This window comes from Vidua chalybeata, chromosome 14 (genome assembly GCF_026979565.1).
Source record: "Vidua chalybeata isolate OUT-0048 chromosome 14, bVidCha1 merged haplotype, whole genome shotgun sequence".
NCBI lineage: Eukaryota > Metazoa > Chordata > Aves > Passeriformes > Viduidae > Vidua > Vidua chalybeata.
Genome location: NC_071543.1, coordinates 4,496,589 through 4,523,276, shown reverse-complemented (window position 1 = coordinate 4,523,276; position 26,688 = coordinate 4,496,589). Strand labels below are relative to the sequence as shown.

The following is a 26,688-nucleotide window of genomic DNA, read 5'->3' as shown; positions in this document are numbered from 1 at the left end:
TTGGGCTGAGGCTGCAGAGGACTCTCCCGGCAGGTGACACCAGGGTGTGGCTGCCAACCCAGATGTGCCATCTGGGGGTGGCCACACCCTACAGCCCATGCCCACCTCCTGGACGCCCCGGCCATAGCAACGCTGAAGAAGAGACTTTGCCATCGGATGGACCAAACCGGGGGAGTAAAAGAGTCCTGCAGGGGCGAGGGCAGCACGGATGCCATGGAGATCAGCAACGGAGCCCATCGGGGTCCGAGCAGCACGCCACGGGTGCGGGACGGTGACATCCTCCAGCCCCCCCCCGGCCCCCACGCAGGATCGCGGGCCGCGGTCACCGCAGCACCGCCCCGTTCCGAGCCCACCCCGCAGCCCTGCGGGGCCCGGCCCCGGGGAGCCCCCGGTCCCTGCCCGCCCCCGGGGCCGCTCCACGCCGGAGCGCGGTGCCACCGCACAGGGACGGGGGACGCCGCGGCGGCATCGCGCCCCCCGCCCCGGGACCAGTCGGTCCTGCCCGTCCCCGTGCAGCCCCCGCGCCGCGGGCCGGGGGGGGGGGGGGGGGGCGGGTCCCGCCCTCCTCTCCGGGTCGTGCAGGAGCAGGGACCCCCGCGGCCCCCCCCGGCTGCCGGTACGCGGGGGCCGGGCGGAGGGGGGCGGCGGGGCCAGGGCGAGGGGCCGCGGGAGAGGAGCGGGCACGGGGCGGTGCTGCGCGGGGCCCGGCACAGCCCGGGGCGGCGTGGCCGGGCAGGGCCGGGCCGGGCCGGGCAGCCGGTGCCCGCACGGCGGGGCCGCGCCAGGGCGCAGTTAGGCCGCCGGTCTCCGAGGCCCGTGCGGGTGCCGGGGGCGGCGCGGCCCCGGGCCGGGCGAGGCTGTCAGCGCCGGGGCGGTGCGGGACGGTGCGGAGCGGGCCTGGCCGGGCACCACGGGGGTGCGGCGGCCTCCGGGCCTGCGGGCCCCAGTGCCGTGGGCGGGGACCGGTGACAAACTTGCGGCCGCCGCACCGTGCCGTGCCGCTCGAAGTCCCGCATGGCGTGGGGGAGGCGCCTCGACCCCCGCCCCTCAGCGCTGCGCGCCCCGCGGGGCATCGAGCCGGACGGGGGGGGGTGGGCCCGGGGGGTCACCCAGCGGCAGCGTCGCCGGGGTGGGGGCCACACGCCCACCTGGGCTGGGCAGGCGGGTCCACGTTCTCTCAACCGGCCAGCCCCGCTGCGCCCGGGGACACCCACCCTCCCGCGGCCGCGGCCGGCGGTGGGCACCGGGCGGGGAGTACCGGGCGGAGGGCAACGGGGCGAGGGGCAGCGGGGCGTCGGGGACCGGGGCTGAGGACGCTAGGGCTGGGGACATCGGGACTGCGGGCAACGGGCTGCGTACGCCGCGCTCGCCGTGCGCTGCCCGTCCGGCTCTGCCCGCTGTCGGGCTCCCGGCGCTGCCCGGGCGTGGAGCGAGCGCCCGCCCCCGCTGCCGCCTCCTCCTCCATCCTTCTCCTCCCCCCGGTGCGGAGCGAGCGTCGCTCCCCGGTGCGGGAGCCGGTACCCCGGCGCGGGGTCGGGCGGGCGTGTGTGTGTGCGGAGCGTGTGCGCGTTGGGCTCCCCCCCGTGCCGAGCCACTCCGCTCTGTGCGGTGCCGAACCCCGGGCGCGGCGGCCTCCCGACCCCCGCCCCTCCCGGGGCCGCGCCGGGCGCGGAGCCCCCTCCCTACCTCCCCGCGCTCCCTCCCTCGTTCCCTCCCCGCGCCCGCCCGTTCCCTCTCCGGACCGGCCCCCCCGCGCGGGCCGGAGCGCGCGGCACGCCGGGACCCGCAGTCCGCGGGGCGGCTCGGCGGCTCCCGGCCCCGGCAGACGGACTACGGCTCCCGGCAGCCCGCGCGGCCGCGGCTCGCTCTCGCCCTCACACTCCGGCTGCCGCTGCCAGTGTCTCCTCCGCCGCCGCCGCTGCCGCCGAAGCGCCGCTCGCAGCACCCGGGGTCCGACCCGCCGCCTGGGGCAGGGGCCCGCCCCGGCCCGCCGCCCCCCGCCGCCCGCCCGCCTCGGGAAGCAGGTGCGTACCCACCGCCCCGCGCCGCCCCGCGCTGGACCCCGGCCCCCGCTGCCCGGGCACCCCGGGCCCGTGCCGCCCCGCACCCACGGCACACGGGGGCAGGCGGGGGGGAGCGGGTGGCCCGACCCCCCCTCCCGGCCGTCCGGACGGGATCTCCATGGAAACGGTCCCGGGACACCCCCGGCGGCGGCGGTGGGGCGGCGCGGGGGGGGTGTGCGGGCTGGGGGGACCGGCGACGTCCTGCGGCGGGACAGCGGCGGGGGCGCGGCGGGCACTGACAGCGCCGGGCGGGGGGCAGCGGGCGGCGGCGGCGGCTCCGCTCTCCGCCCCGCGACGGCGCGGCGGAGCCGCTGCCCTGCCCGGCACGGCTGCTCCGGCTCCGGCACCGGCGGCACCTGCCGCTGCCGGGGCGGTGCGGGGGGTCCCGCGGCGGGGCGGGGCGGCCGCGCAGCGCGGCGCTCTCGGGGCGGTGGTGGGACGGCGGCGCCGGGTGCTCGTGGAGTTTGGCGGCATGGCCCCAGCCCGCCCCGGCCGCCGCCGCGCCCGGGGCCGGTTCGGCTGCGGGTGCCGGTTCGGCTGCGGGTGACAGCCGGCCGTGTGCCGGGCGGTGGCGGAAGAGCCTTCCCCGGGGGCAGCGCGGCAGCCGCCACCTCCATGTCCGGGGCTGCCCCGGTGCGGCGGCGCGGGGGCCCGGCCGCAGCTGCCGGGGCTGCGGGACGCTCCGCCGGGGAGCGGCCCCGGGGGCAACTGTTGAGCCGGGGGCTGCGGGAGCGGGCGCGGGGCAGCACGGCGGGGCCTAGCCCTCGGCAAGGCTGCGGGGTGCAGGGCGAAGCCCCCGGAGCGGCCGCGAGACCGCCGTGTCCCGGGCGGGGGGGTGCTGCCCGCCCCGCGGGGCCCCGGCGGCGGCCCGGGGCCGTGGGCCGTGCCGTGGCCTCGCGGGGCTCGGGAGCGGGACGTGCCGCGCCTCGGGCGGGGGGCTCGCCGGGGAACCCCCGCGGACCCAGACCCGGGGCGGGCTGCGGCCGGGGCGGTGCCGCTCCATGCCGACGCCCCCCGACGCCCGGGGCGGGGCGGCGGGGGCGGCCGGTCCCCCGCCCGTGCCCACGGTGATGGCCGGGCAGCGGCAGGACCGGGCGAGGGAGGCGGCGCTTCCTGCCGCCCTCACCGGGGAGGAAACCAGCCCTCCCGCGGTAGCGTGGCGGTACCAGGAGGGGTCCTGGCTCCTCGGCGAGCGACATCGGTCCCCTCATCCCAGTCTGGGTGAGGCCGGTTCAGAGCAGCACCGGGAGAAGGTCTATCAGGCTAAAATAGAGACGAAGTGAGTTTCTCCTGTCACAGAACATCCGCTCTCTGGCACCCTCATCCCCTGGAATCTGGGGATGAGTACTAGGGCAGGGCTGGTGCATCCCGTGCCCTTCGCAGCTCCTCTGCATCTTTTTGGCCCTGTCTGTAGCAGCCTTCCCTTCCCTGTCTTCTCTTGCCTTCCTTCCTTCCCCTTTCCACTGTGCTACTTCCATTGCCCTGGTCACCCTTTGGGTTTAGGTGGTCCCAGTGCTAGCGCTGGCTGGAGGCTCCACGGTGCCAGTCGAGGACTCCGGCTGCATTGCTGTCACCTGGGTCTGGAGGCACATTCCAGGTGTCAGAGCCCAGGCTCCAGCGGGGTTTGGCCTTCAGAGCTGCCCTTGGGACCTCTGGGCTCTGGAGCACCAGTCTGGCTCCCAGGCATGGGAGGCTGCACTCTGCTTTTGGGGTTTTGGATGATGTGCACCTTGTCAGAGACATTTTTGAATATTATCATCCCTTAATGGCTCTTTTTCAGTCCTTAAAATTTTGTGGGCTTCAGGGGGGGCAGCCTGGTTGTTGCAGACAAGCCAGGGTTTAGTGACACCAGTTGTCCAGCAGCTGGGACCAATTATCACAGCACTGCCCAGTGTGCAGCAAACTTTTTTTTTTTTTGAAATAGGGATGGATTTTTTCTTTTTTATTTCCAATTCATTGTGCCGAGGATCTATAATTACGTGTGGTGTTACTGTGTCTTTAAATCAGCTTAAGCAAATGCGTGTAGGCAAAGCCTGGCTCAGCTCTGCAGCGGCCGGGGTGGCTGTGCAGGCAGTGGGGACCAAACCCGGCTCGGGGCTGCCCTCGCCGGGCACCACTCTGCCCAGACAGCCCCAGAGGTGGCCTGGCCCATCCTTACTGGATTTTGTGCCACTTTAGTCATTCCTGGTACATTCTCCTACAGTTTCTGACCTCTGCATGAGTGGTAACATAACATAAGATAGTCTGTTCTCTTTTTTTTAGTTTTCTTGTTTAAATCTTTCCCTCATTGCATATCGTACCCACTGTGAGTCCTGTCATAGGGCCGTCATCGTTTTTTTCTATTTGATTTTTTATTTAATTTTTGATTTTTTGCCATCAGTTTACTCCACCAGGTTTTCCAAAGTGGTGCTCAGAGCTGAGGTGCTGGGGGCATCAGTGCTCACTCCGGCCCTCTGCACCTCCGATGGACACCAGACCATCCCATATCAGAACACATAGAATTCCTTGCCTGTGTTACTAATGGCAACAAAGAATTGCCAAAGTGAACAAACTATGACAAGGGAAGGAGACCTGCCTGTTGCTGCAGACCGTTCCCTTCTGGCCCACCTGACCCCCGGGAAGAGCTGCAGGGCACTTTGCACTGCATTTCCGCTCCTGTCAAAGCGGCCAGCTCTGCTCTGAGTGCTGAATCCCACCCGAGTTTCCTGCAGCTGACCTCGTTTTATATTTTGTAGCCATCCACGGGATAAAACCCCCCTTCCTTACAGGTTTTGCTGCTCTGGGAATGAATGTTTCAAAGGTGTCTCCCGCGGGTGTGTTTCCAGGGTCAAAGTGCATTGCTCCCGGCTTTCCGCAGTGTCCCCTGGCCACAGGAGCCACATGGTGCTGTGGGAGGGCACCCAGAGCATCCTTCCCATCTCCTGCTGCTGAGAGATGTGGTAGCCTTTCTCTATTCCACACCCTAGGGCTGGGAAGTCCTTTTCCTTCCTCTGTGCTGCTGGCCCACTCAATGCCAGCATGGATAGAGGCACCACCGACTGGGCAGCATTTACTGTGTCCATAAAGGCTCTGGAGCAGCTGAGCTGCACCAAGTGACCCACACTGGGATTCCTGGAATCAGCTCATGCTGCCACTCATGCAGGGGGAAAGGCAAAGCTGATGTGCTCCCTGGGTGAACTCGTGCCATTGTCTGAGCTCTCGTTGCCAGCAGTGGAGCAGGTTGCTGCCTCTTGGGTCTTTGCTTGGTGCTCTCCCACCTATGTTGGGAATGATGTGCCTGCCAGAGCAGGCAGAGGGGAATCCTTGTGCTGGGGGGGCTGCTGGTGTTTCAGTACCTGTCAGCTCCCACCTGCCTAGGCAGGGTGCAGCGGGACACTGTCCATCTCTTGATGCGTAGCTCATGTGCTGGGGCTGGCACAGAGGAGAGGAAGAGTAAGTGCCTTGAAATCCAAGTGATTTCAGTACTTGGAAATGCACAGAGCAGGAAAACAGAGTGGAAAGCCTTTTGTGGGGGATCAAGGCAGCATGGTCTCCCAGAGGGATGTGTTTGCACCGTGGAGAAGTGATTGGCACAGGCTGCCTCTGGGGGGAGCAGGGAAAAGCCCCCTTCCCACACTGGTAGGCCTGGCTCCACCACAGGTGCCATAAGGTGGATGCTGTAGGAGGTCATGGCTCTGGGTAATCTGATCAAAGTGAGTTAGACCAGGTGGCAGCATAATTGGAACGTCTGTGAGGGCAAACACCAACAGCACCAAACTCCCCAGTGAGAAGCAAACCCTTGGATATCCATGACTGGCAGGTTGGTGCCAGCCCAAGAAGTTGCTTTATGTGTTTGCCAATGCAAGTACTTGAGGAGCTGAGAGTTGTCAGGTCGAGGACCTGATCGGGCCAAGGGATTGATGTCATTGGGAAAAGAGGGTGACTTGCAGTGGGATGGCTTCAGAATCTACTTTGCAAGTCCTTAGCTGCATTAACTCTGGGGTGGGAGGTGTGACTGTGAGGGGCTGTGGGAAACAATTAGGCAACCTCACTTCAGGCAACTCAAGTTGGGATCCCCAGGAGCCAGGGAACAGACACGGTTTAAGAAGGGTCAGTGTGGAGATGGCATGGGCTTAATTCTTGTCAGCAGTGGGAGCTGGTAGGTGAATGCTGGGGGAGCCTGTCCTGGAACCTTTGCTCAGCCTGCCCTGAAATGATGGTTGTCTTGGTGCTGTTGGGGTTTCATTGCAAAGAGGGCTTGTCAATAGATAATGTTAAAAAATGTCCATTCCTGAAGAACTTCATCTCTGGAAACTTGTTTTATTATTAAGCAATATTTCAGAAGAGTAATTTCTTAATCCAAGGGAGCTTCCATGGGTAGCCAAGTCATCACTAACCTGAGTAAAAGCACACTTTCACTGCAAGGAAAACATCTGCTTTGCTTTTCCTAGAGCCTGGAAGAGGCAGGTTTGCAGAGCAGCATCGTTTCCTTTTGCGAAACGATGAGATGTATTGCCTTAATGAACAAAATCCCCTTTTCTTTTAATTTGCCATAGTAGTTTCATTGCAAACCTCTCAGAGGGTTTGTCGGAGGCGAGTGTGTTCAGCACCTTCCTTGCTCACAGTTCTTAGGACATGCTTTGTTTCGGGAGGTGAAGGAACTTTAATATCGTATGAGCTTCCCCACACAGAATGCCTCAATGTTCTTACTTCATTCTAAACTCGTTTTCTTTGGCGTTAATTAGAATTGGCTGAGCACCTATTTAGCTAAATCAAAATAAGACTGTGGTTTCGTATACACTTCCTTTGGCAGACGTTGTGGATTAAGTAGAGTCTGTGCCAGGTTCTGCCCTCTCTCCCTCTTGGTGAAGCTGATCTAGGAGCTGGTATGGGTTAAAACCAGTCCAGCCAGGGAAAAAAAAAAAAAAAAGAAAAAAGTGTTTTAAACAGAGATCAACTCCCTGGCCAGGTTTACTGGGATACTGCAGGGCTTCAGTGACATGACTGAAGGGGTGAGGGGAGAGAAGGGCTTCAGCAGTTTCTCAACATCTTCTTCTGCTCGAAGACAGGCATGTGAAGCCATGCCCTAGTTGTGTTCTCCAAGGGTTTCCTATGAGTTTAATTACATCCCTTTAATGTTGCTTCCAACTCCACCAGTGTAGATGGGAGATGTGCTCGCTTTCCTTGTGCCGACTCGGCTAAGAGTGTTCTGACCCAGGGAGGCTGCAGTTGCTCTCTGTGGTTCAGTGCTGCATCGGGAGGCTGCTCATCCCTGCATTTCCCAATAAATTTCCTGGTCTGCCTTTTTAAAATGCTGTTGCTCCACTGGTTTGTGCTTGAATCCATGTCTGTTGCTTGGCCCCTGTTTTATTCCTTCTCTGAGTTCATATCTGGATTATTTTTCTTTTCTGTTCTTCGTTCCCTGTGAAATGCCTGTCTTTGGCATGTGTCCCACTTTGTCTGTAGAGGATAGAGGCCAAGAATCCATGAAACAGTGTTGATCTCTGTCACTGTGTCCTCCCAGCTCTCCTCCTGTGGCCGTCGTTCCAGCCCTTTTGACCAGCTCTTACTTGAGCACTCCAAATGTGCTGTTTCTTCCAGCTCCCCATAGCACCCTGTTATCACTCCTCCCTTGTCAGACCTATTCCAGGGTCATGCCTGATCTCTGCTTGTCCCCAGCACCACCTCGTGCAGCCGCATGCATCCCTGTCCCCTGTTGCAGAGAAGGTCCCTTTTGATTCCTCCTGGAACATCTGTCCTGCTGCTGTGCTTGGGGGCAGAACGTTCCTCCTTCCCTTCTTTCAGTTTAGCCTAAGATGGTGAAATCCCCGCAGATTGTTTGTTCCCCTATTTCCTTTATGTTGCATTTCTCTCCAAGCATCGAAAGACTCCTCCCCTTCCTGCTCCAAGCCACCTCGGTCTCTTTGGGTATGACCTGCTCTCTGCCTTGGCGTCTGCCCGTCTCCCCCATCGCTACTGAGGATTTCTCCTGTCTCACATTGTGTGTTTTTAGCAGGTTTCCCTCTTCCCCTGACCTCTGATTTCCGTGCACTGTTTGCGCACTTGTGCCCTCATACGTGCAGATGGGTCCGTCGGTTTCTCTTTGGCACACCAGCTGCTTTGCCCCCGTTTCTACCGTGTGCCTGGCCCCTTTTTCCTCCTCCTCCTCGGATCCCCATCAGCACGTTCAGGCTGCAGCGAGGACACCCGGCAGCAGCTGCGCTTGGAGGAGCCGCTCAGCCCTGTGGCTCGTCCCTTGAGCTGTGGCTGGCAGGTCCCTGTGTGGCTCCTTTCATGGCACAAGATACTGCTTGTCCCGTGCAGAGCTGGTGTCGCCAGGAGTTTGTCAGGCAAAAGACAGCCGACAGAGATTATGGATCACGTGCTGCTTCCAGCTAATTCCCACTCCCACCGCTGCACTGAGAGCGTTGCCGTGGCTCTGTGCCTGCTTTACCTTCAGGGTTTAGTATTCCCCTGAACCTCCTTGACGGTATCTCTCTCCCTTTTGCAGTCAGTCCTGCTTGGTTTGGCTGAGTCCACTTGTTAGCCCAGGAGATCCTCTCTTCCTCCTCTGCCTTTTCCCTGGAGCAGCAGAGCTTCTCAATGCTCCAACACCCAGCGCTGCACGATTGGCTGCAACATTCTCCCCTGAAAGCTCCACCCAGCCGACAGTGCCTCATGGATGCTCCTGAATCTCTGGATTCCCTCATATTTTCCACCCATAGCTCCAAAGAAAACCAGCACCTTCTTCATTGAAGGAGGGGATAAACCCTTGGCAGCACCACTGGCAAACCTCTACTCCCTCCAGGAGCCCTCAGTTGTGGAGAGACCCTCCTTTGCCCCTAGGACCTGCTATGGGCTGCTTTAGGAGAGTCCTGTGCAGCCTTGAGGTTTCAGTGCTGTAAATGACCATCACCTTGTACAGCTCTGCTTGGCGTCTTCTAGTGCTGGAGGTTCCTCTGGAGGAAGAAGAAAAGTGGGGGGATTGTTTCAAAGGATGTGTGAGTGTGTGAAGACACTTGCGTGAAACTCTCGTGGTAGCCAGTGGCAGTAACACTGTTTAATGAGAGGATGAGTGGATGGTGGATTCTGTCCAAAGGCACTGCTAATTCCTCCTAGCCCTCTTCCAGAGCTGTGGTATCCCAGGGCGTTGTTCCCCATCTGCCTGGCAGCAAAGCTGGGGATGAGTTTTCTCAAAGGGCAGTTGAATTGATTATCCCGAGGAGAGTTCCCGACCTTCTGTTTCCCTTTTGCAGGCAGAGTGGTCCCTGGAGCCCCAGCAGATCCTGGAGGGTGAGGAGTAGCTGTCATGATCTCTACAGCACCTCTCTACAGCGGGGTGCACAACTGGACCAGCACAGAGCGGATTCGCATGTGTGGCCTCAACGAGGAGAGGTGAGGTGCGTGGGTGGCGGGCAGAGGAAAGGAGGCACGAGAAAGCCACTTAGAGATCTAGAGAGGCTGTAGGAAGGGAGCTGGTGCTGACTCAACCCCTTTTCACTGGGGTCTAAAACGGCCTGAAGTGCAAATGAGCCACATTTGGAGGTATCGGATATGTTGGCATTCCAGGAGGGTCCCCACATCCCCTGCTCCAGCGAGGAGTGTGCTGGAGGTCTCAGCAGAGGATCTGTTGCCCATGTGTGGTTACGTTTCCTCCACAGCTTTGATGCTGACAAGGCCAACTTGTCTGCATGTGCTATTGGCTTCAACAGATCTGTGCTCTCAATGGCCAGGGAAGGGAAAGAGCTTGAACTAAAAGCTTTTGGTGACCCAGGAGGGTTTGTGCCAACCAGATGATCAGATGGGAGGGTTGTGACTTGCCACCAAACAGGAGATTAGGGAGGATTAGTGGCTGGGAGGTAGGATCGATCCAGCCAAGCTCTGTCGCTTTGCATCGCCTGTTCATTCCCATGGCTCGGAGTCTTATTCTCAGAACAGACTAGTCTGTGGCTTCCTCAAGACCACCACGTCTGTTCCATCCATTTGCCAAAGCCAGGGAAGTTTAATGTGCACAGAGGCCGTGTGTGGCTGTCATCGCTGGCCGCGGGTGCCGAGGGTTTTGGCGGGCGTCCCTCGAGGCCGGTGCAGCAGCGGTGGGCAGGGACGAGCCCCAGGTCTGGCTCGGGCAGAGCCGATCTGCCGCCCGCAGCACCGCCGGGCGCTCTGTGTCCCGCAGATAAGGGCTGCGATGGCGATACCCGCCGAGCCTCTCGGCGCTGCTCCGAGCTTACAATAGGCGTCAAATTTTGAGATGTTTGGGCAGGCCGGGGGGCTGCGCCCGGGCGCTCTCTCGTCCCGGATCCTCATCTCATTCCTTGTGCCCCGTCTGCGCGGGGGCATCGCGCACTGCCCCGGGAGGAGCCCCGGCAGGGAGACCACGCACCGCCCTCAGGGCTGCTCCGGGGCAGCCGAGAGGAGCTGGGCAGGGTCATCCCGCCGGCTCTGCCGGTAGCGGCGGGCGAGCTTCGGACCGGGAAGCGCCGCGACTCTCCGGGAAGCGCCGGGAGCGCCGTGCCCGGGCGGGCCCCGCGGGGCCGGGCGGCTGCGCTCGGGCTCCCCCTTGCGTTCGGTCCCGGCCCCGCGACCCCGGCACCCCCGCCAGCTCCGGCCCCGCGACCCGCTCACCGCCGCCCGCTCCGGCCTCTCGGCCCGCTCACCCCCGCCCGCTCCGGCCTCTCGGCCCGCTCACCCCCGCCGCCGGGTGAGGCGGCTTGGCCCCGGCCGCCATCCCCGGCCCGCGATCTGTGACGGCCGGGCCGGGGAGCCCCGAGAACGCGGGAGCCCCTGGAGGGACCGACCGGGCTGTCACTGAGCCAAAGGTCGGTGGGGATGGCACGGAAACAGCCCCAAGCAGGGTCCTAGCAGTAGGGGTACAGAGCAGCATCCTGGTGCTGAGCATGCAGAGCAGGTTCTTGGCACTGGGGGAACAGAGCAGGGTCCTGCTGCGAGGGGTACAGAGAACATTCCTGGCACTGGGGGTACAGAGCGGAGTCCTGGAGCTGAGGCAGCCCAGAATGAGGTCCTGCTGCTAGGGGTATGTAACAGGGTCCCAGCACTGTGGGTACTGAGTCCAAAGACAAATCATGTGCCCACAGCTCTGTGTCTGTGACTGCTGTGAAAGCCCAGGACATAGGAAGCAAATCTGTCTGAAATTATGTCATCAACAGAATCCAAACTTGATCTGTTTTGTGCTGGCACGAGCAGCTTGTCCCAAGCAAAACACAGGGGAAGTGCTGTCTGGTGAATACCACCGAGGAAGGACTGTGACCAAAGAGGTCACAGTCCTTGTCCTTGTCCTGTCCAGGCTTTCCACTGAGGAATCACATTCCATAAATGAAGGGTCCAGACACATTGGCCAGCAAGACATGGCACATCGGGATGGCCCGCTGCTCCTCTCCAGGCTTCCTGAGCCCAGAGAGCTTTGGCACCAGAGGGAGGTCCTCACTGGCAGCCAGGCTGGGCTGGGGGTCCCAGGACAGGGAGGAAACAGAAGGAATGGTAATGAGGAGGTGCCTGTTGGGGAAAAGACAAGCAGGATAAGACTCAGGGGAGGATGGAAAGGTGTGGTGGGTCAGAATGGGAAATGGAGGGGACAGGAATAGGTCTGTGGCACCAGGCTGTGACACTGGGGAAGGCTGGGCTGGCCCATGATGAGGCTGGGTGGCCATAGGTAAGGAAGGTGTACAGCTGCTCCACTGTCCCACACAGGGACAGGGAGGGGTGGGATTCTGGGAGGGTATTTTGGGGTTTCATAATGCTGTGTCTTCTTCTTCACCTAGGAGAGCCCCCATTTCTGATGAGGAGTCAAAAACGAGCAGCTCCCAGCACTTGGGGTCTCAAGAGTTTTGTGTCAGCAGCAGCCTTTCCGAGGTGAGTTCTTTGCCTGCTCAGCTGAGTCCAAGAAGGCCATTCCCTGATGGAATAGGACAAGCAGGAGCATTTTCCCTAGTGGATTCATCAACTCCTTTTTGAGAGACATGCAGTGAGGCAAAGCCATGCTCTTCTTTGGGCAGAGCTGTTTGCTGCTTTTCCCTCTGTGTCTGGGGTTGGGCAGATCCTTCCTGCTTCCCTGGGTGCCCCTTGCAAAGCTCCCAGGAACACCTTCTCCCTTCTTGCTGCAGGTGGAGCTCACAGCAGTCAGCGGTGGTGGCAGCAGTGCCCAGGGGCTGGATGCTGATGGCAAGGTGGAGGAAAATCTTGGACCCAAACTGGAGGAGCAGCCACCCGATCGCAACCCAAACCTGGAGTGTGTGGGAAAGACTGTGACAGATGACGCCCTGAGCCCTCTGGCAGATCAGGGGGATGGCAGAGGGCAGGAGCCAGCGACCCCCAGAGCTGTGGAGCAGGAGAGCAGTGGTGCTGATGCTGTCTGGACACCAGCAGATCCTCCCAGCGACAAGCAGGCTGATGCTGCCCCAGCCTGCTCCGTGGCTCCAGAGAGCGAGCCTGCTAGGAACGAGAAAACCCCCCCAAGCACTGCAGCACAAGGGCCAGGCGTGCTGGCAGAAGGGACATTGTCTGTGGTTGTCTCCAGCTGCAACACCTCTGCCTCCAGTCCCGCCACCTTCACATTGAACAGGGTTTGCTTTCCCCCCTCTCAGGCCCCTGCTATGCAAAAGCTGCCCCTGTCCTTCCAGGCTGGGGCTGTGCTGAGCCCGAGCCAATCACTGGTGTACATCCCCCCTCCCAGCTGCGGGCAGCCACTCAGCGTGGCCACGCTCCCAGCCACTCTGGGGGTTTCCTCCACACTCACCTTCCCCGTCCTGCCTTCCTATCTGCACGAGCGTTGCCTACCGGGCATTATCGCTTCCCCAGAGCTGCGTTCCTACCCCTGCACCTTCTCTGTCACCAGGCCCTTGGCTTCGGATGCCAAAGTGGTGTCTGTGGAGGTGAATCAGCTCAGCTGCCCCCCACCCTCAGGTGGAAGTAGTGCCCAGGCTGCTGCTGAGAGCGCTCCCCTGTCCAGCACTGGCCTGGCCCTGCCCTCCAGCCAAGCTCTGCCGGCAGCACCAACACCAGGTGGGAGCACTGCTCCCTCCTCTGGCACGGCGGTGCAGGCCAGAGCCCCGGCAGCTCCCGAGCCACATGCTGCCACTGTGGCTGCCACAGAGGCTGCCACTTCCCTGTCACCTCTGAAGTCCCCTCCCCAGCTAGAGCGTGAGATGGTCTCATCCCCGGAGTGCAGTGAGATGCCTCTTGATCTCTCCTCCAAGTCCAACCGCCAGAAACTGCCTCCGCCCAGCCAGCGCAAGACCCCCCCCATGCCCATCCTCACCCCCGTGCACACCGGCGGCAAAGCACTGCTCACCACTGTCCTCTCCAAGTCCCAGCGCGCGGCACAGGCCACGGGCAGCAGCGTCACCTCGTGCCTCGGCACCACCCCACCCTTGGTCATCTTTCCTGAGTTCCTGCGCAACGGCGAGCAGGGCTCCTGGGTGAAGAACACCACGCTCATCAGCACCATTCCCGGCACTTACGTTGGTGTCGCCAACCCGGTGCCGGCCTCGCTGCTGCTCAGCAAGGATGTCGGCGTGAGCCTCAGCAGGGACCCACGCCACCTGCCCAAGCAGGAGCCCATCTCCATCATTGACCAGGGCGAGCCCCGCAGTGCAGGCGTTCCCCGTGGGAAGAAAGCCAACCAGGTTGGCACAGAAGGACAGCAGGATCCTGCCAGGAGACTTCTTCATGGTAGAGTTGCTCCAGGAGCTCCTTTGTGTCAGTCCAAGGACATCGCCACCTGGAATCCTGTCCAGGGAAGTGTGTACCCGCGATGCCCCATCAATGGAAAACCTTCCAATCCTCAACTTCTGCCTCTGGGCTGGTCTCCGTACCATCAAACCCCGCTGCTTTCCATCGGCATCTCCACGGCAGGACAGCTGCCCCTGAACCAGAGCAGCCCCTGCAAGATGGCCGGGGTAGGCAAGCTGCCGGCATTCCTGAGCGTGCAGCCCGCCGAGCCCAGCACAGCCGCCCAGAGCCTGCCGGAGGGCGAACAAGATGCTGTGGCCAAGAGCAAGAGCTGCCAGGCCTTGCCCAAGCCCTGTGAGGAGCCAGCCAACCCAGCACCACCAGAGGCAGGTCCAGCTTTCCATACCAGCGCTTTGGATGGGAAAGGGGGAAAGGGGAAGCTGGACAACGCTCCAAAGAGTCAGGAGTGCACTCAGCCAGAGGCTGACTCCGATCAGGAGAGCAATGCACAGACTGAGGCTCCTCAGGGGAGCTGTAGCCTCAAACAGCCAGATGCAAAACCCAAAAACCAAGTGTTAGCGGCGTATTTATCACATGACCTGCCAACCGCTGGGCAGCAGGGCCTGCAGATGGTGCCGGAGGTGCCCACAGATGGCCAGCGCAAGGAGGTGGGCTGCAAGGGCTCCCAGGAACCACCGGCCACGGAGCTCCTCCCGTGCACGCAGCAGGTGGATCTGTGCAGGGTCAAGAAGGAACGAGTGGAGTGTGATGTGTCCTTTCCCTCGGTGACCTGCCTGCGGGCCGGGGTGGCTCCCCAGGCCTTTGCTGAGGCCAAGCTCAAAGGAACGGGGCAAATCAAGCAGGAGGGTGGCACACGCTGCAAGGCCAAGCGGCAGCATAATGGGGACACCAGGCAGAGCCACAAGAGACTGAAGTGCCAAGGCCTGGACAGCGAGGAGTCCCCAAGCAAGTCAGGAAGCCGGAGCGTGCATGGCCGGAAGGTGCATGGGATGGGCTGGGACTCCTGGGTCAGGGGAGAGGAGGGCACTCTCATGGGGGGACAGCTGAAGGCACGGGGCTTTCTACCTGTGCTCCTGGGCATTGCCTGGCTGTGGGGGAACGTACCTGTGCTGCAGGTTGTCCAGGGCAAAAATGTATCTGGATTGTCAAAAAAGTTGGAGGGGACCAGTGTAATCAGTGGAGATGGAGTTTTGTCCTTTTTGTGCTGCTCCAGCTCAGTCAGTGGGAAGCTCCGGCTTCAGGTCATGTCCTCCTTTCACAGTGGCAAAAACACCACGACAATCCACATGAGCTTGGCAAGCAGGAAGGCCAGGAAGGCCGAGGCGGCCCGGGTGCCATCACGGATCACAACAGCCTCGGGGTGAAGCGCAAGCGTAGGAGGCCAGCGAAGACGGAGTGCCCATCTCCGGCTCACCACGGAGACAGCCATGAGGAAGGTACTCTTGGGAATGGCAGTAGGCTCCTGCGGGATCAGGCTGCCCTAGGGGCCAAACTGCTGTTCTCCTGAAGCCAAATGGCCTCTGGAGCTGGGTTGGGATCCAAAATAGAGCTGCAGCATGATCAGACTCCCAGAATGGAGAAGGTTGGGAGGAACCTTAAAGCTCATCTTGTTCCACCCTGCTGCCATGGGCAGGGGCACCTTCCACTAGACCAGGCTGCTCCTGGTCGAGCCTACCCTTGGATGTTTCCAGGGATAGTGCATCCCCTACCTCTCTGGAGATCCTGTGCCAGTGTTTTAGCACCCTCATTTTCAAAAACTTCTTCCCTATGTCCAATCTAAACCAACCTCTGTTCGTTTAAAGCCTGGGGCCATCACAGCAGCCCCTGCTATGGTGACACTGCACTGCCCTTCCCACATGAGCTCTGTGATCGGCTCATGGCTTCATTTTCCTCACAGGTTACTTGGAGAAGAAGCCCAAGAACAACTTCCGGGATTTCATTCCAGTGGTGCTGAGCAGCCGGACGCGCAGTCAGTCGGGTGAGCTGGTGCCCAGGCTCCCGGTGACAGTCCTGGTTGGACTGGGAGCATTCCCTTTTCACGTCACCTTGTCCCTGCATTTTGTCCTGCTTTGAGGCTTTGCTTTGTGGATCCTCTTGGCTTTTTTGTCAGCTAGAAATCTCACTTTTTTGCAGGAAGCATTGCTGGCTCTTCTGCTGGTGTGACAGGAGAGTGTGATGTGAGTGGTCAGGAGATTTTACCATTGCTGGAGGAGGATCAGGAAGAAGAGGAGGAGGAGGAGGAGACATCCTTGAAACATCGCAAGCTGCGCAAGTCCCACAGGACATCCCGCTGCCACAGCCGCAGGGACAGGGACAGGACTGTGTCTGAGAGGAGCAGCTGTCACACGAGGAGGACCCGGGAGCTGCCCTGGAGAGCAGAATCACCCAGGCAGGTGTGGGAGCCCAACGAGGAGGAGGAGGAGGATGGCCACATCAAAAGGAAGAAAAGGAGACGGCAGAAAAGTCGGAAATACCAGACAGGAGAATACCTGACTGAGAGGGAGGAGGAGCAAGTGGGATATCCCCACCGGAGGCGGAAATCCAAAGCAGGTACAACCTGGGAAGGGGGTTTGCGTACTAAACTGGGGACCAACATGAGAATTTTTTGTTTTGTTATGTCTGCAATTTTTGGAGGGATTTGGTTTTCATTATTTTTTTTTGTAATGATGAAACTCCCTCACTTTTAATGACTTGGTGGCTGTAGCATGGGCTGCTTCAGTTGATCAGCTCTTCTTTCAAAAACATTTACAGTAAATTACAGAGCAATAAACAGCAATTTATGTGGCTAATTAGACACTGATCTTACCCTTGGATTAAGACAGAGGGCGTGGGAAAACAAGAATGGGATGAGGTAGCACAGCAGAATATTTCTGGACAAGCAGGGTCCCTGGAAGCCATGCTCAGCAATCTGTGCTAATGCAGGAGGATGTGGAGCCATCCCAAACCAACTAGGCTGCTCTTGGTTTTGTCTTGCTCTGTGAGGGCCACTTGCAGACTTGCACCAGGGAACACAAGGGCAAGAGGATTAGCAAGGGTGCAGTGATGGGGGATCCCCCTCTGTGGTTTGTAAGTGTGAGGAGGAACACGTGCCTGCCTGTGCCCACCTCTGCTCTGCCACTGCTCCTGCACCTTCCCCTGCCACTGCCAGACCCTCCATGAAACCTAAATCCATGATGAGCACATCCCTGAGGGCAGCAGTCTCTGCAGTCCCATGTCCCTGTGCAGGGACAGTTGAGGCTGTGGGACCTATCCAGCCGTGCATGGTGGCTTGGTATGTGCTGGAGCTTGGCTGTGGTTCATAGTCCAGAGTGACACAGGTGACTTCAGGGGGAAAACTGTCATGGGCAGCACTTGTGCCAGCCTTCTGCATGCTTGGGCTGTGCTCTTGGAGGGCATGAAGTGGCCACGGCCCTGTTGCCTTCTGCCACATTGGAGCTCAGACTGGCACTCCTCAGGTGCTGCTGAGATGCTGTGGGGAGCAGAGGTGGCTGCTGTCCTCCCAGCAGCTGGTATCTGGTCCAGCACGGTGCTACACTATCCTGTGGTGTCTGAGAGCCTCTGTTAGACCAGGAACAAAGTTTCGAGTCAGGTTCCTGGTGTCTTGGCAACTCAGGCACTCTCGGGATGCCTCCTTTTCAGGACAGGAGCCTGGAAGGAGCTTTGCAGTGGCATTCAGGAGGGTTTGCCAGCAGCTTTTCTACATATGTTAAAAGTGTCTGTCTGTCTGTCCAGCTTCCCTCAGAGGCTGCTCACTCAGCCCTCAGGTAGGGGACCTGCTGTAGTTTGGATTCAGAAGTTGTGGCCTGGAGCCACCTCCAGTGGCAGTAGAGTCCTGAAGTTCTCTCCCTGCTGTGCAAAGTCCTTTCCTCTGTCTCTTTTTAACGGATCTCTTTTTCATTTCATGGAGTGCCTGTAAGTCTCGTGCTGCAGGATTGGGTGAGCAGGATTCCTCCATTCAGGGAAGACAAGACTGGATTTCCCTTGAGGAATCCTGGTGCTTCCTAACTAGATGCGTGTTAATGAAAACTTAAATATGCTCCTTAACTTCAGGGGAAGATGTGAGAGGGCAAAGCAGGCCTGTTATGTTTAGGCAGCAAGCTCTGAATGTTCACAGACAGCTCCTGCTTGTCCTGCCCCTTTAAGACATATCCCAGTGAATCCTGCTCCCATCTTTCCTTGTGTGTCCTACGAACATGCCGAGTCCATCCCAGATGGGAGAATCTGTGTGTTCTTCCTGCAGTGCCCCTGCCCTGGGGCTGGCTTTAGACTCATGGAACCCCAGAAAGGTTTGGGTTGGAAGAGACCTTAAAGCTCATCCAGTGAGCTGCCTGCCATGGGCAGGGACACCTTTCACTATCCCAGGGTGCTCCGAGCCCCATCCAACCTGGCCCTGAACACTTCCAGGGATGGTGCAGCCACAACTTCTCTGATTTCAGTGCAACTCTCAGAGATGGGCAGTTTGTCTTGGCTGGTGGCAGAGGTCTGGGTGACCTTCAGTGTGGTACCTACAGAAGCTCCACACTCATTCACATTTCTCCTTTAGATTGCAGGCACCGGAAGCAGAAGGAGTCTGGGAAGGGCAAAGGCACAGAGCTGCAGCTGAGGAGCAGGCTATCCCCATCCCCCCGGAAATCTCAAGGACGCACGGACTTTCGGAATGGCTTCTTCCTGGAGCACTCTGACACCTCTCCTGTCCAAGAAGAGCTAGAGAAACCATCAGGAAAACGCAAGTGTAAAACCAAACACCTGGCAGGGATCTGTGACGAGGGGAAGGTATGGCTTGAACAGATGAGGGGAACATGTGAGAGGAGAAGGAGGCTCCCACGAGTCATGGCCACATGTGCCAAGGACTTGTATTCCTTTCTTTCCCAGGGGAAAGGCTGCTGCAACCAACCCAAAATGTGCTCTCCGAAGAAGCCCCAGGACTTGTGGACACTTTGTAAGTCCCATCGGGCCAGCCCGGGGAGCTCCCCTGAGCTGCCCACAGCCCAGAATGTTCCCCCCGGAGCTCGGCGGCTGATTGTGAACAAGAACGCAGGGGAGACACTCCTGCAGCGAGCAGCTCGCCTGGGCTACAAGGTGAGTCCTGTGCCCTCCTGCATGTGCCCCTGTGCCCCTGCTGCTCCACCCGGGCTGGTTGTCACAGCTGTGCTCTTGCCGTGCAGGACGTGGTGCTGTACTGCCTGCAGAAGAAGAGCAGTGACGTGAACCACCATGACAACGCAGGGTACACGGCCCTGCACGAGGCCTGTGCACGCGGCTGGATCGACATCCTGCACATCCTGCTCCAGCACGGCGCCAACGTCAACTGCAGCGCCCAGGACGGCACCAGGTGAGTCAGCACAGCGTGGGGCAGGGAGCAGAGTGGGTTCTTCAGGTTGGTCATCACTAAATTGATCTTAACCCAAACCAGAGCATTTCCTGAGCGAACTCCCGGACCCTTTCTGCCCTTGCAGGCCTATCCATGATGCAGTTGCAAATGACAACCTGGAAACCATGTGGCTTCTCCTTTCCTATGGTGCTGATCCCACTCTGGCCACATACTCTGGGCAAACAGCAGTGAAGCTGGCCACCAGCGATGTGATGAAGCGCTTCCTCTGTGGTAGGTGCCAGGCCTGGGGTCACAGTGCTCCCAACCTTCCCCTCTGGCAGCATACAGGGACAAATCTGGGTGTGAAAGGGCCTGAGCAGAAAATTACTCAGTCTTCAGCTCTGTCCTGTCACACAAGCATGTTTTTACCATCCAAACTTTAATTATAGAATTGTATGTGTTTCCTATATAAGATAAAAGTCAGTTTTCAGTTTCAGTGTGCAAGGGGATGGCTGCACTGTGGTCACACAACTAAAGACAGTGCTCTGCTTGGAGATGCTGTTCCACTGTCCCTGGTTCTACTACTTAACCTAAGGGGACAGATTTTTGTTGCCAAATAATGGTGCCTTCTATGGCAAAAGAGCCCTACCCAAATACTGCTGCTGGCAGAGGTGGCTGTTTTGGATTCCTATGGCCGCGCTTGGTGCCATTAGTGTACACACAAGACGAGTATTGTGGCTTCTCCACAAAAGCAAGGAAGGGACAGCCAGAGGTGGCTCCCAGACAGAGACAAGACAGAAAATATCCAGTGCTGAAAAAACTCTCTTTCCCCACTGCTGTGTAAGCTCCTCCAGGGTCAACTACTCACACAGGTTTTGGGGATGGTGATTTGGAACTCAGGACTGTTCTACGAATCTTTCTTTCTAAGCCACTTCACACTGTCTGTTGTTTTCCCTTTTCAGCTCCCATTTCCTGGTTGGGGGCCTGGGGTGATGCCCACTCCTGAGTGGTGACACCCTTCCTGCAGCTGTGGTTCAGCTTTTGCCGTAATGCCCAAGTGGGAAAAGCAGCAGGGGTGAAGCAGCTCCCCCTGGATCTGTGGGTGTGCACATCGGGATGATGCTTTGAGCCATTAACCCTCTCGATTTTCTTGCTCTAGAATACCTGTCAGATCTGCAGGGCCGGGTTGACGGAGACCCTCAGACAGCCTGGGATTTCTATAGCAGCTCCGTGCTCGGTGAGTGCAGCGTGGGCCGGGTTGGTGGCAGCAGAGCAGGAGGTGGTGCTGTGGAAAACACGTCATTCCCTTGGGTTTGGCCACATCCCTCTCTAGTCACATTTTGGGTAGAGACCTTGTGGTGATACATGCTGGGAGTTGCTCCTGGGAGGGAATTCTTTGGGAAGCTGAATATGTGCATCCCTTCGAGTGCTGATTCCTGAGGGTCTTTGATTGTCGATCCCAAGCATGTCACTCTTGCAGCAGTTCTTGTTGCTCCCCTGCTAACTGGTCACCAAGAAAGGTGAAGGACATATTCCTTCAAGGTGTAGAAGTCTTGAACTTCCAGGTTCCCAGAGCTGCCCATCCCTCTCCCCTGCTTTGGAGGGGAGATGTTGATCCAGGGAAGGTCCTGTTCTTACAACACCAGGTATTTTTCCCAGTGAAGAGCTGACTGCTGCCTTTACTGTCACTTCTTCAAAACTGTGGTTACAATGGAAGATGTTCTGTATCTCGCATGGGCACACTGGAGTCCCTCCAGCCTCTTCCAAGTTCAGCGTTCCCGAGCGCTCTGTAAGGACTTGCAGCATTTACGCTGGCTGAGAGGCTGCTTGTTGATTGTAGTTGTTCACCTGCATAACTTCCAACATCCTTCTAGAAATAAAAACAAATCTGATACATTCAGGAGGGTGTTCTTGGAAGAGGACTTGTCCTTGGAGGACCCTGATATCTTTCCATTCCAGAACAGGAAAAATTCTGCACTCCTGAGAGCACTGTTTGTAGGCTGCTGCACCTCAGCCCTGCCAAGGGAACAGTTCAAATCTCAGCCTCCTTCCTCACAATTTCTCACTCTCAAAGCTGTCACAAGCCTTTACAAAGAAAAACAGCTGTTCTTTGTGATATTTTTAAAGATACTACTCCTTTTGATTTATCACTGATTTCCTGTTGCCCCATCCACGGGGCATTCCCAGTGTTGCCTTTGGGAGGCTGCCTGGCAAGGCAGGAGCTAACCCAGCTGGGAAGTGATCCCTTACCCTGCCAGGTGTGTTTCCAGCAGGCACAGGAAGGGACCCTCCTCCCCATCTTCCTGGGATCAGTTTACAGCAGCAGCAGCTGTGTCACCTGTGCTGTGCCAGGCACTGCTGCTGGACACTGCCAGAGCCACAGAAAAACCAGGGAGCCCCAGCCTGAGACATGGGCTGGCTTCTTTACAGCCTGTTTACCGTGTGTTCTGCAATGTCCCTTTCTGGCTCAGGCACCTCAGCAATCACCTCGGGTCACCTGAACAGGTACAGCCCAGGGCAGGGAAGTACCTGGTTCTGCTCTGGAATAATGGAGCAGCAAACAACTCTCCTCCTCCCGTGGATCAGTCCTTTAAAATCTCCCTTTCCATCAGCTCCAGCAGCTGAAGCACTGTATGTCCCTCGAGGATACAGGAGAAATCCCAAGCCCTGCTTGAGCTGTTCCTATTCTTTGAGGCAGGAATGCTGTCCACATTTTCCTTGAGGTCTGCAACTCTCTGGGGGCAGAAGGATAATGAAGGAAGCCAGGGTGTGGGATATCTGAGGTGTGGAAAAGTCATCAGTGTTCTGCACTCGGTGCTGCTGGAGCTCCAGACACAAAGTCCCAGTCTGGGGTTTGTCTCCACCTGGGACAGGCATTGTTGTGCCTGATTGTCTCCCTCAGTGGTACAGAATGTTCCTGTCCTTGTCCCAGCCTTTGCATAGGCAGATGGACAGGACTGAGCTTTCAGGACAGACAGTGAGCCCTATTTTTGCCACATTAAATGTATTTAATTATTTTTTTCTGAGTTGCTCAGGATATCTGAGGTTTTTCAGTGATGGCATCTGAGCTTTGCCAGCAGCAACATTGGATCAATAATCACATCACTTATTTTCGTCCTATTCTACAGCAAGTTTGGATGATTTCAACACCCTGTTTCTTAGGGAATTTTTTTCCCTTGGCAGCACTAGGAAATAACTGGTTTTCCCCAAGACCCTGCCTGAGCCAGTGTCCCCTGTCATCTGCTGTTTTCCTCAGTTGGAATCCCACTTGTGCTGGGTGAGCAGCTGGTTGTGTGAAGCTTCCTTGTGCAGTACACCAGAAGATTTTCTTTTTTTCAGCCTTTTCTCTTGTGCATGGGGTTAAACTTTTGCATGATTGGTTTATTTGCTTAGGGACACATTGGGTATCACTGTTCTTTGTAGAATCTAAACTGTCTTATCTGGAAGTTTTTGGACTTCTCCTGTATTATCTCAGTGGGACAACACCACTCTGCAAACTTAAGACTACTCACACCTCTTCATAATAAAATCCAGGCAGCAAGGTTCTCTTCAACTGGAGCTTTTCAGATTGGTAAATAGGAAAATAACCTGGTTTTAAGTGGTTTTGGATCCAGCCTGCTGTTCTCCATCCCCTCTGGACACAGATCCTGCTGGAGCTCAGATGCCTCCTGGAGTACCCAGGCAAATTCTCTAAGTCATGGAATCATGCACTGGTTTGAGATGAAAGGACCTTAAAGACCATCTTATTCCACTCTTCTACCATGAACAGGGACACCTTCCACTATCCCAGGTTGCTCTGAGCCCCATCCAACCTGGCCTTGGACACTTCCAGGGATGGGGCAGCCACAGCTTCTCTGAGCCCTGTGCCAGGGCCTCACCACTCTCACAGGGAAGAACTTCTGTATATCCACCTTAAATTTCCCCTCACGCTTGTTGCTTGGTTGGATTAGTCTCTGGTGGCTCAGCCTTGCTGTCCTCACTGAGATGGGTGCTGGCTTCCCTGGATCACCTGCCAGAGGTTCTGAGGGTGGGATCTGGGTGGAGAAGCTCTTGAGGAGCAGAGTGCTCGCTGTGCCTTCCTTGGTAGGGCCTGTGCAGGCAAAGCCTCTCTACATCCACCTCCCTCCTCACTGTTCCAGGCTCTTCCATGCTGAGGATATCTCTGCTGGCATGGGAGAGGGGCCAAGGTCATTTTGGAGAGAGTCCGGGGTCTACCAGTGGGGTGGCTGATGGTGCAGGCTGTGCCCTGTCCCACCTGTGGGACCAGAGCACACCTGAGCTTCCTGCTATGACTCGGGATGTTCTCCCCACCTCACCTGGCCAGTGAGCAATCTCTCTATGCAGAGCAGCCAGCACTTGCTCCATGTTCCTCTGGGACGAGGGGCTGGAGGGGAGCAGGAGGGGCACAGTTCTCACATGGCTGTGGAAATGTTGTGGGAAGGTGTCCGTGGGAGTACCAGCATGGGCTGGTGTGTGACTGAGCAGTGCCAACCTCTGTCCTTTTGCAGAGGGGAAGGACAATATCGGCTGCGACCTGCTGCTCAACCCTCCAGGGAGCTCAGACCAGGAGGAAGAGGAGCAAGAAGCAGATAACTTCATGTTTGAGTTCTCAGACAAGCCACTGCTTCCCAGCTACAACCTCCAAGTGTCCGTCTCCCGGGGGTGAGTGCCTTTCCCTGGAGCACCAAGCGGGACCACGGGTGGCTGCAGCCCCGGCAATTGGTTGTTCCAGTGGGGTTAATAGCTGCTCGTGTATCTCAGGCAGTTTTTTTCATAGAATCATCACAGAATCCCAGAATGGTTTGGGTTGGGAGGAGCCTTACAGCTCATCCCATTCCATGCCCTTGCCATGGGCAGGGACACCTTCCATTAGACCAGGGTGCTCCAAGCCTCATCCAAGCTGGCCTTGGACACTTCCAGAGATGGGGCAGGCACAGCTGCTCTGGACAGCAGAGGGAAGCTGTGGCTGTGGCACTGGGGAAGTTGGGGAAGCAGTGCCTGGCTTGGCACAGCCTGGAATGTTCTCAGGGAGTAAGGAAGGCTCATCAGGGCTCCCCCCACCCTCTATGGCCAGGCACATCCTGCTGCCCTGAGTGTCCTTGTGCTGTGCCTGTCAGGAAGCTCCCCTCTCTCATCCCTGTGATCCTGCTAGTTCTACCCATGTTCCTTCAGCAGCAGCTCACACTTATGGCTCTGAGATAGTTTCCTTTCCATCATGGCTAAATCAGTCCCAGCACTGGAACAGCACTCCCACCTGCACCCCCTGTGACACAGTGGCTGCTGCTGGGGCAGAAGGGTGACTTGGAAGAGGCAGCAACCAAAGCACCACTCTTCTCTGCAGCAAATTTCTGTGCCTGCCAGTGTTTGCCCATGCAGAGGGACACATGCAGCAAGCCCTCCAGCAATAAACCACACCAGAAGCTTCATTTCCTGACCATGTGGCTTATTCCTGGCAGGGAAGCTGCCAGGACCTTGTTGAAGGCAGGACTTTCACGTCGGTGTCCCTGCCTGCCTGTGAATGTTTTAAAAAGCTGTGACCTGTGAGGCCGTGATCAAACTGCAGTCTGTGGACTCCTGAGGGGAAGCAGCACACGGAGAACAGTGCCAGGGCCAGAGGGGGGGGACAGCATGCCAGGAGGCAGGGGGGGAGGGCACCATGCCTGCAGCCCCCTCCACCCCTATAACCCACCGTGCTCTTGCCATCTTTGCAGGCCCTGCAACTGGTTCCTGTTCTCTGATGTGCTCAAGCGGCTGAAGCTGTCCTCCCGCATATTCCAGGCCCGCTTCCCGCACTTCGAGGTGGCCACGCTGCCCCAGGCAGAGTTCCAGCGCCAGGTGTCCCTCAGCCAGGTGCTGGCACAGGAGGAGGTGCCAGCAAGCCCCGAGCTGGCGCCGGGCACGGCAGAGACTGTGGAGCTGGTGCATTACGAGCCCGAGCTGCTGCAGCTGCTGGGCTCGGTGGTGGAGTACGAGGCCTGGAGCAGCTGACGGGGACAGGCCACTCCCGGCATCACGAGGCAATAATAAGGACCAAGGGGAAGCAGCTCTCTCAGCGCCAGCAGCAAGGACCCGAGTCTTTAAGCAGCCTCTCCTCAGGGTCTCCGCCAGCTGAGGAGGGAGGACCCTCGCCTCCAAGGCATTCCCGAGGTCCCCCGCCCACGAGCAGAGGCGGTCGCTGCCGCCGCCGCCTCGTCCAGCTCCGGTGGCAGATGGAACCCCCTGCACGGGGCTCAGCGAGGGGTGGGAGCCGCCGCCCCTCCCCATCGGACCCTACGGAACTGCGCCTCTCCGTTTGTCCGCCCCCTCCCAATGTCTTCCATAGTATTTATTTAATTAGTATTTAATTTGTAATGTTTTCTTTGTTTTTGCTGAGTCTGTATCACTGTGATGGTGAGCTCCGGGCTGTGGGATGAGGCTGTCCCCCGCCCCTCTCCAGCGTGCCCCGAGGCCAGCCATGCCCAGGGGTTCCCGTCCCTCCCTGGCAACAAGCCAGGGGACAGTCCCTCCCTTGGCTTTGGAGCTGGCTCCTGCTGCCAGCGCTCAGCCCCAGCCGGGAGCCAGCCCCACTGCTCCATCCCCTCCCGTGCTCCTCCCCCACCTCATTCGTGTTGCTGCTCCCTGTCCCCGGCGGCGCCGCCCGGGCAGGCGCAGCCCGCGTCCCCCAGCACGTCCCCCGCTTCGGCAACTTGTGCCTCGCCCCAGGCTCTGTCCCCTGGCAGGAGCCGCCCCCGCGGCCCGCCGGGGTCCCGGCAGCAGCGTTCTGTGCGGCAACGGGTGTGGCCGGGCTGCTCTGCCTCGGGGCCGGTACAGTTTTATTGTACAGGTGCTAACAGGACTGAGGTCGGGACAATCGGGGGATTTCTGGCTCTCCCCGCTCCGCAGCGGGAGCCTTGGGTGAGTTTTTTTGTTGGTTCGTTTTTTCTTTGTGTTGTGTTTCTCCCCAGCCAGGGCAGGCGTTTCCCCCCTTGGAGCCCCACTGCCAGCCTTCCCCCGAGGGCCCGGCAGCACCTTCTTTAGGCCAAGGGTTTTTTGCCTTTGGGTGTGTATTCTGGTTGCTCTTTCTGATTTCTGTTTTATTATATGCAGCAACAGGCTGTGGTGTCAAAAACACTGATGTACAGAAAAAACCTGCATCAGGCTCCCTGGCTCCTGCCTTTTTTTTTTTTCGTGTCCAGGCAGATTTCTGTGCATGTCAGCCTGAGTCTGTGGCTCAGGGAAGGGAGAGGGGAAGTGGCCTGTGGGACCTGGAGGGCCCATGTGTCTGCACAGCCGGAGAAACAGGGAGACTCCACTGCTCCTCCCAGCTTCCTGCCTGACCCTGGTGCTGGGAGCACTGCAGCCAAGCCCAGCGATCCCCAAACACAGATGTCGGGAGAGCCCTGTCTGATCCCAGCACCCCACAGCCTGTCCGTGGGGCAGCTGGTCCCTGGCTGGCTTTACTCACCCCTGTGGGAGCAGAGGGAGCTCAGGGCAGTGCTGTAGGTTTGTTATTTGTTTCCTTAGGAAGGGCAACAGGAATGCCATGATGGCAGGTCTAGGAAGAAAGCTTTGCCCACACACCACCAAGAGGAACTCCCCAAAGTGGTACAGGAGCAGTCAAGTCAGGTCTTAGATAGAGGAGAGGTG

The 26,688-nt window shown here is 58.6% G+C and overlaps 2 protein-coding genes across 3 annotated transcripts; one reads left to right on the top strand and one right to left on the bottom strand.

The window, feature by feature from the left end:
• Positions 1–544: 544 nt before the first annotated feature.
• On the top strand, positions 545–26,201 carry BCORL1 (BCL6 corepressor like 1). Of its 2 annotated transcripts, none has more exons than XM_053955932.1 (14): positions 545–616; positions 9,299–9,437; positions 11,822–11,912; positions 12,164–14,731; positions 15,013–15,187; positions 15,649–15,729; positions 15,885–16,301; positions 18,295–18,524; positions 18,624–18,830; positions 18,917–19,083; positions 19,208–19,353; positions 20,222–20,299; positions 23,571–23,724; positions 24,774–26,201. In XM_053955932.1, exons 2-14 carry the CDS (start codon positions 9,352–9,354, stop codon positions 25,048–25,050), a joined length of 4,677 nt encoding a protein of 1,558 aa, XP_053811907.1. In that variant the 5' UTR covers positions 545–616; positions 9,299–9,351; the 3' UTR covers positions 25,051–26,201. The 2 variants fall into 2 exon arrangements, with proteins under 2 accessions (XP_053811907.1, XP_053811908.1); XM_053955933.1 differs by lacking the exon at positions 545–616 and adding an exon at positions 1,945–2,024.
• LOC128795372 (basic proline-rich protein-like) lies at positions 1,048–3,066 on the bottom strand. Its single transcript, XM_053956098.1, has 3 exons — positions 2,878–3,066; positions 1,687–2,836; positions 1,048–1,316 (listed from the first exon to the last, which is right to left on the bottom strand). Exons 1-3 carry the CDS (start codon positions 3,064–3,066, stop codon positions 1,048–1,050), a joined length of 1,608 nt encoding a protein of 535 aa, XP_053812073.1.
• Positions 26,202–26,688: the final 487 nt, after the last annotated feature.

Excerpts from the sequence above, each read along its gene's own strand:
- LOC128795372 (XM_053956098.1), bottom strand. The coding sequence starts at position 3,066 with ATGGAGCGGCACCGCCCCGGCCGCAGCCCGCCCCGGGTCTGGGTCCGC. Across the intron at positions 2,837-2,877 it reads CCCCCGCCCGGGACACGGCG|CCTTGCCGAGGGCTAGGCCC; the intron begins GTCTCGCGGCCG and ends TGCACCCCGCAG. Across the intron at positions 1,317-1,686 it reads GAGGGAGGGAGCGCGGGGAG|CGTCCTCAGCCCCGGTCCCC; the intron begins GTAGGGAGGGGG and ends CCCCAGCCCTAG.
- BCORL1 (XM_053955932.1), top strand. The coding sequence starts at position 9,352 with ATGATCTCTACAGCACCTCTCTACAGCGGGGTGCACAACTGGACCAGC. Across the intron at positions 14,732-15,012 it reads GGAGCGTGCATGGCCGGAAG|TGGCAAAAACACCACGACAA; the intron begins GTGCATGGGATG and ends CTCCTTTCACAG. Across the intron at positions 15,188-15,648 it reads CGGAGACAGCCATGAGGAAG|GTTACTTGGAGAAGAAGCCC; the intron begins GTACTCTTGGGA and ends TTTTCCTCACAG.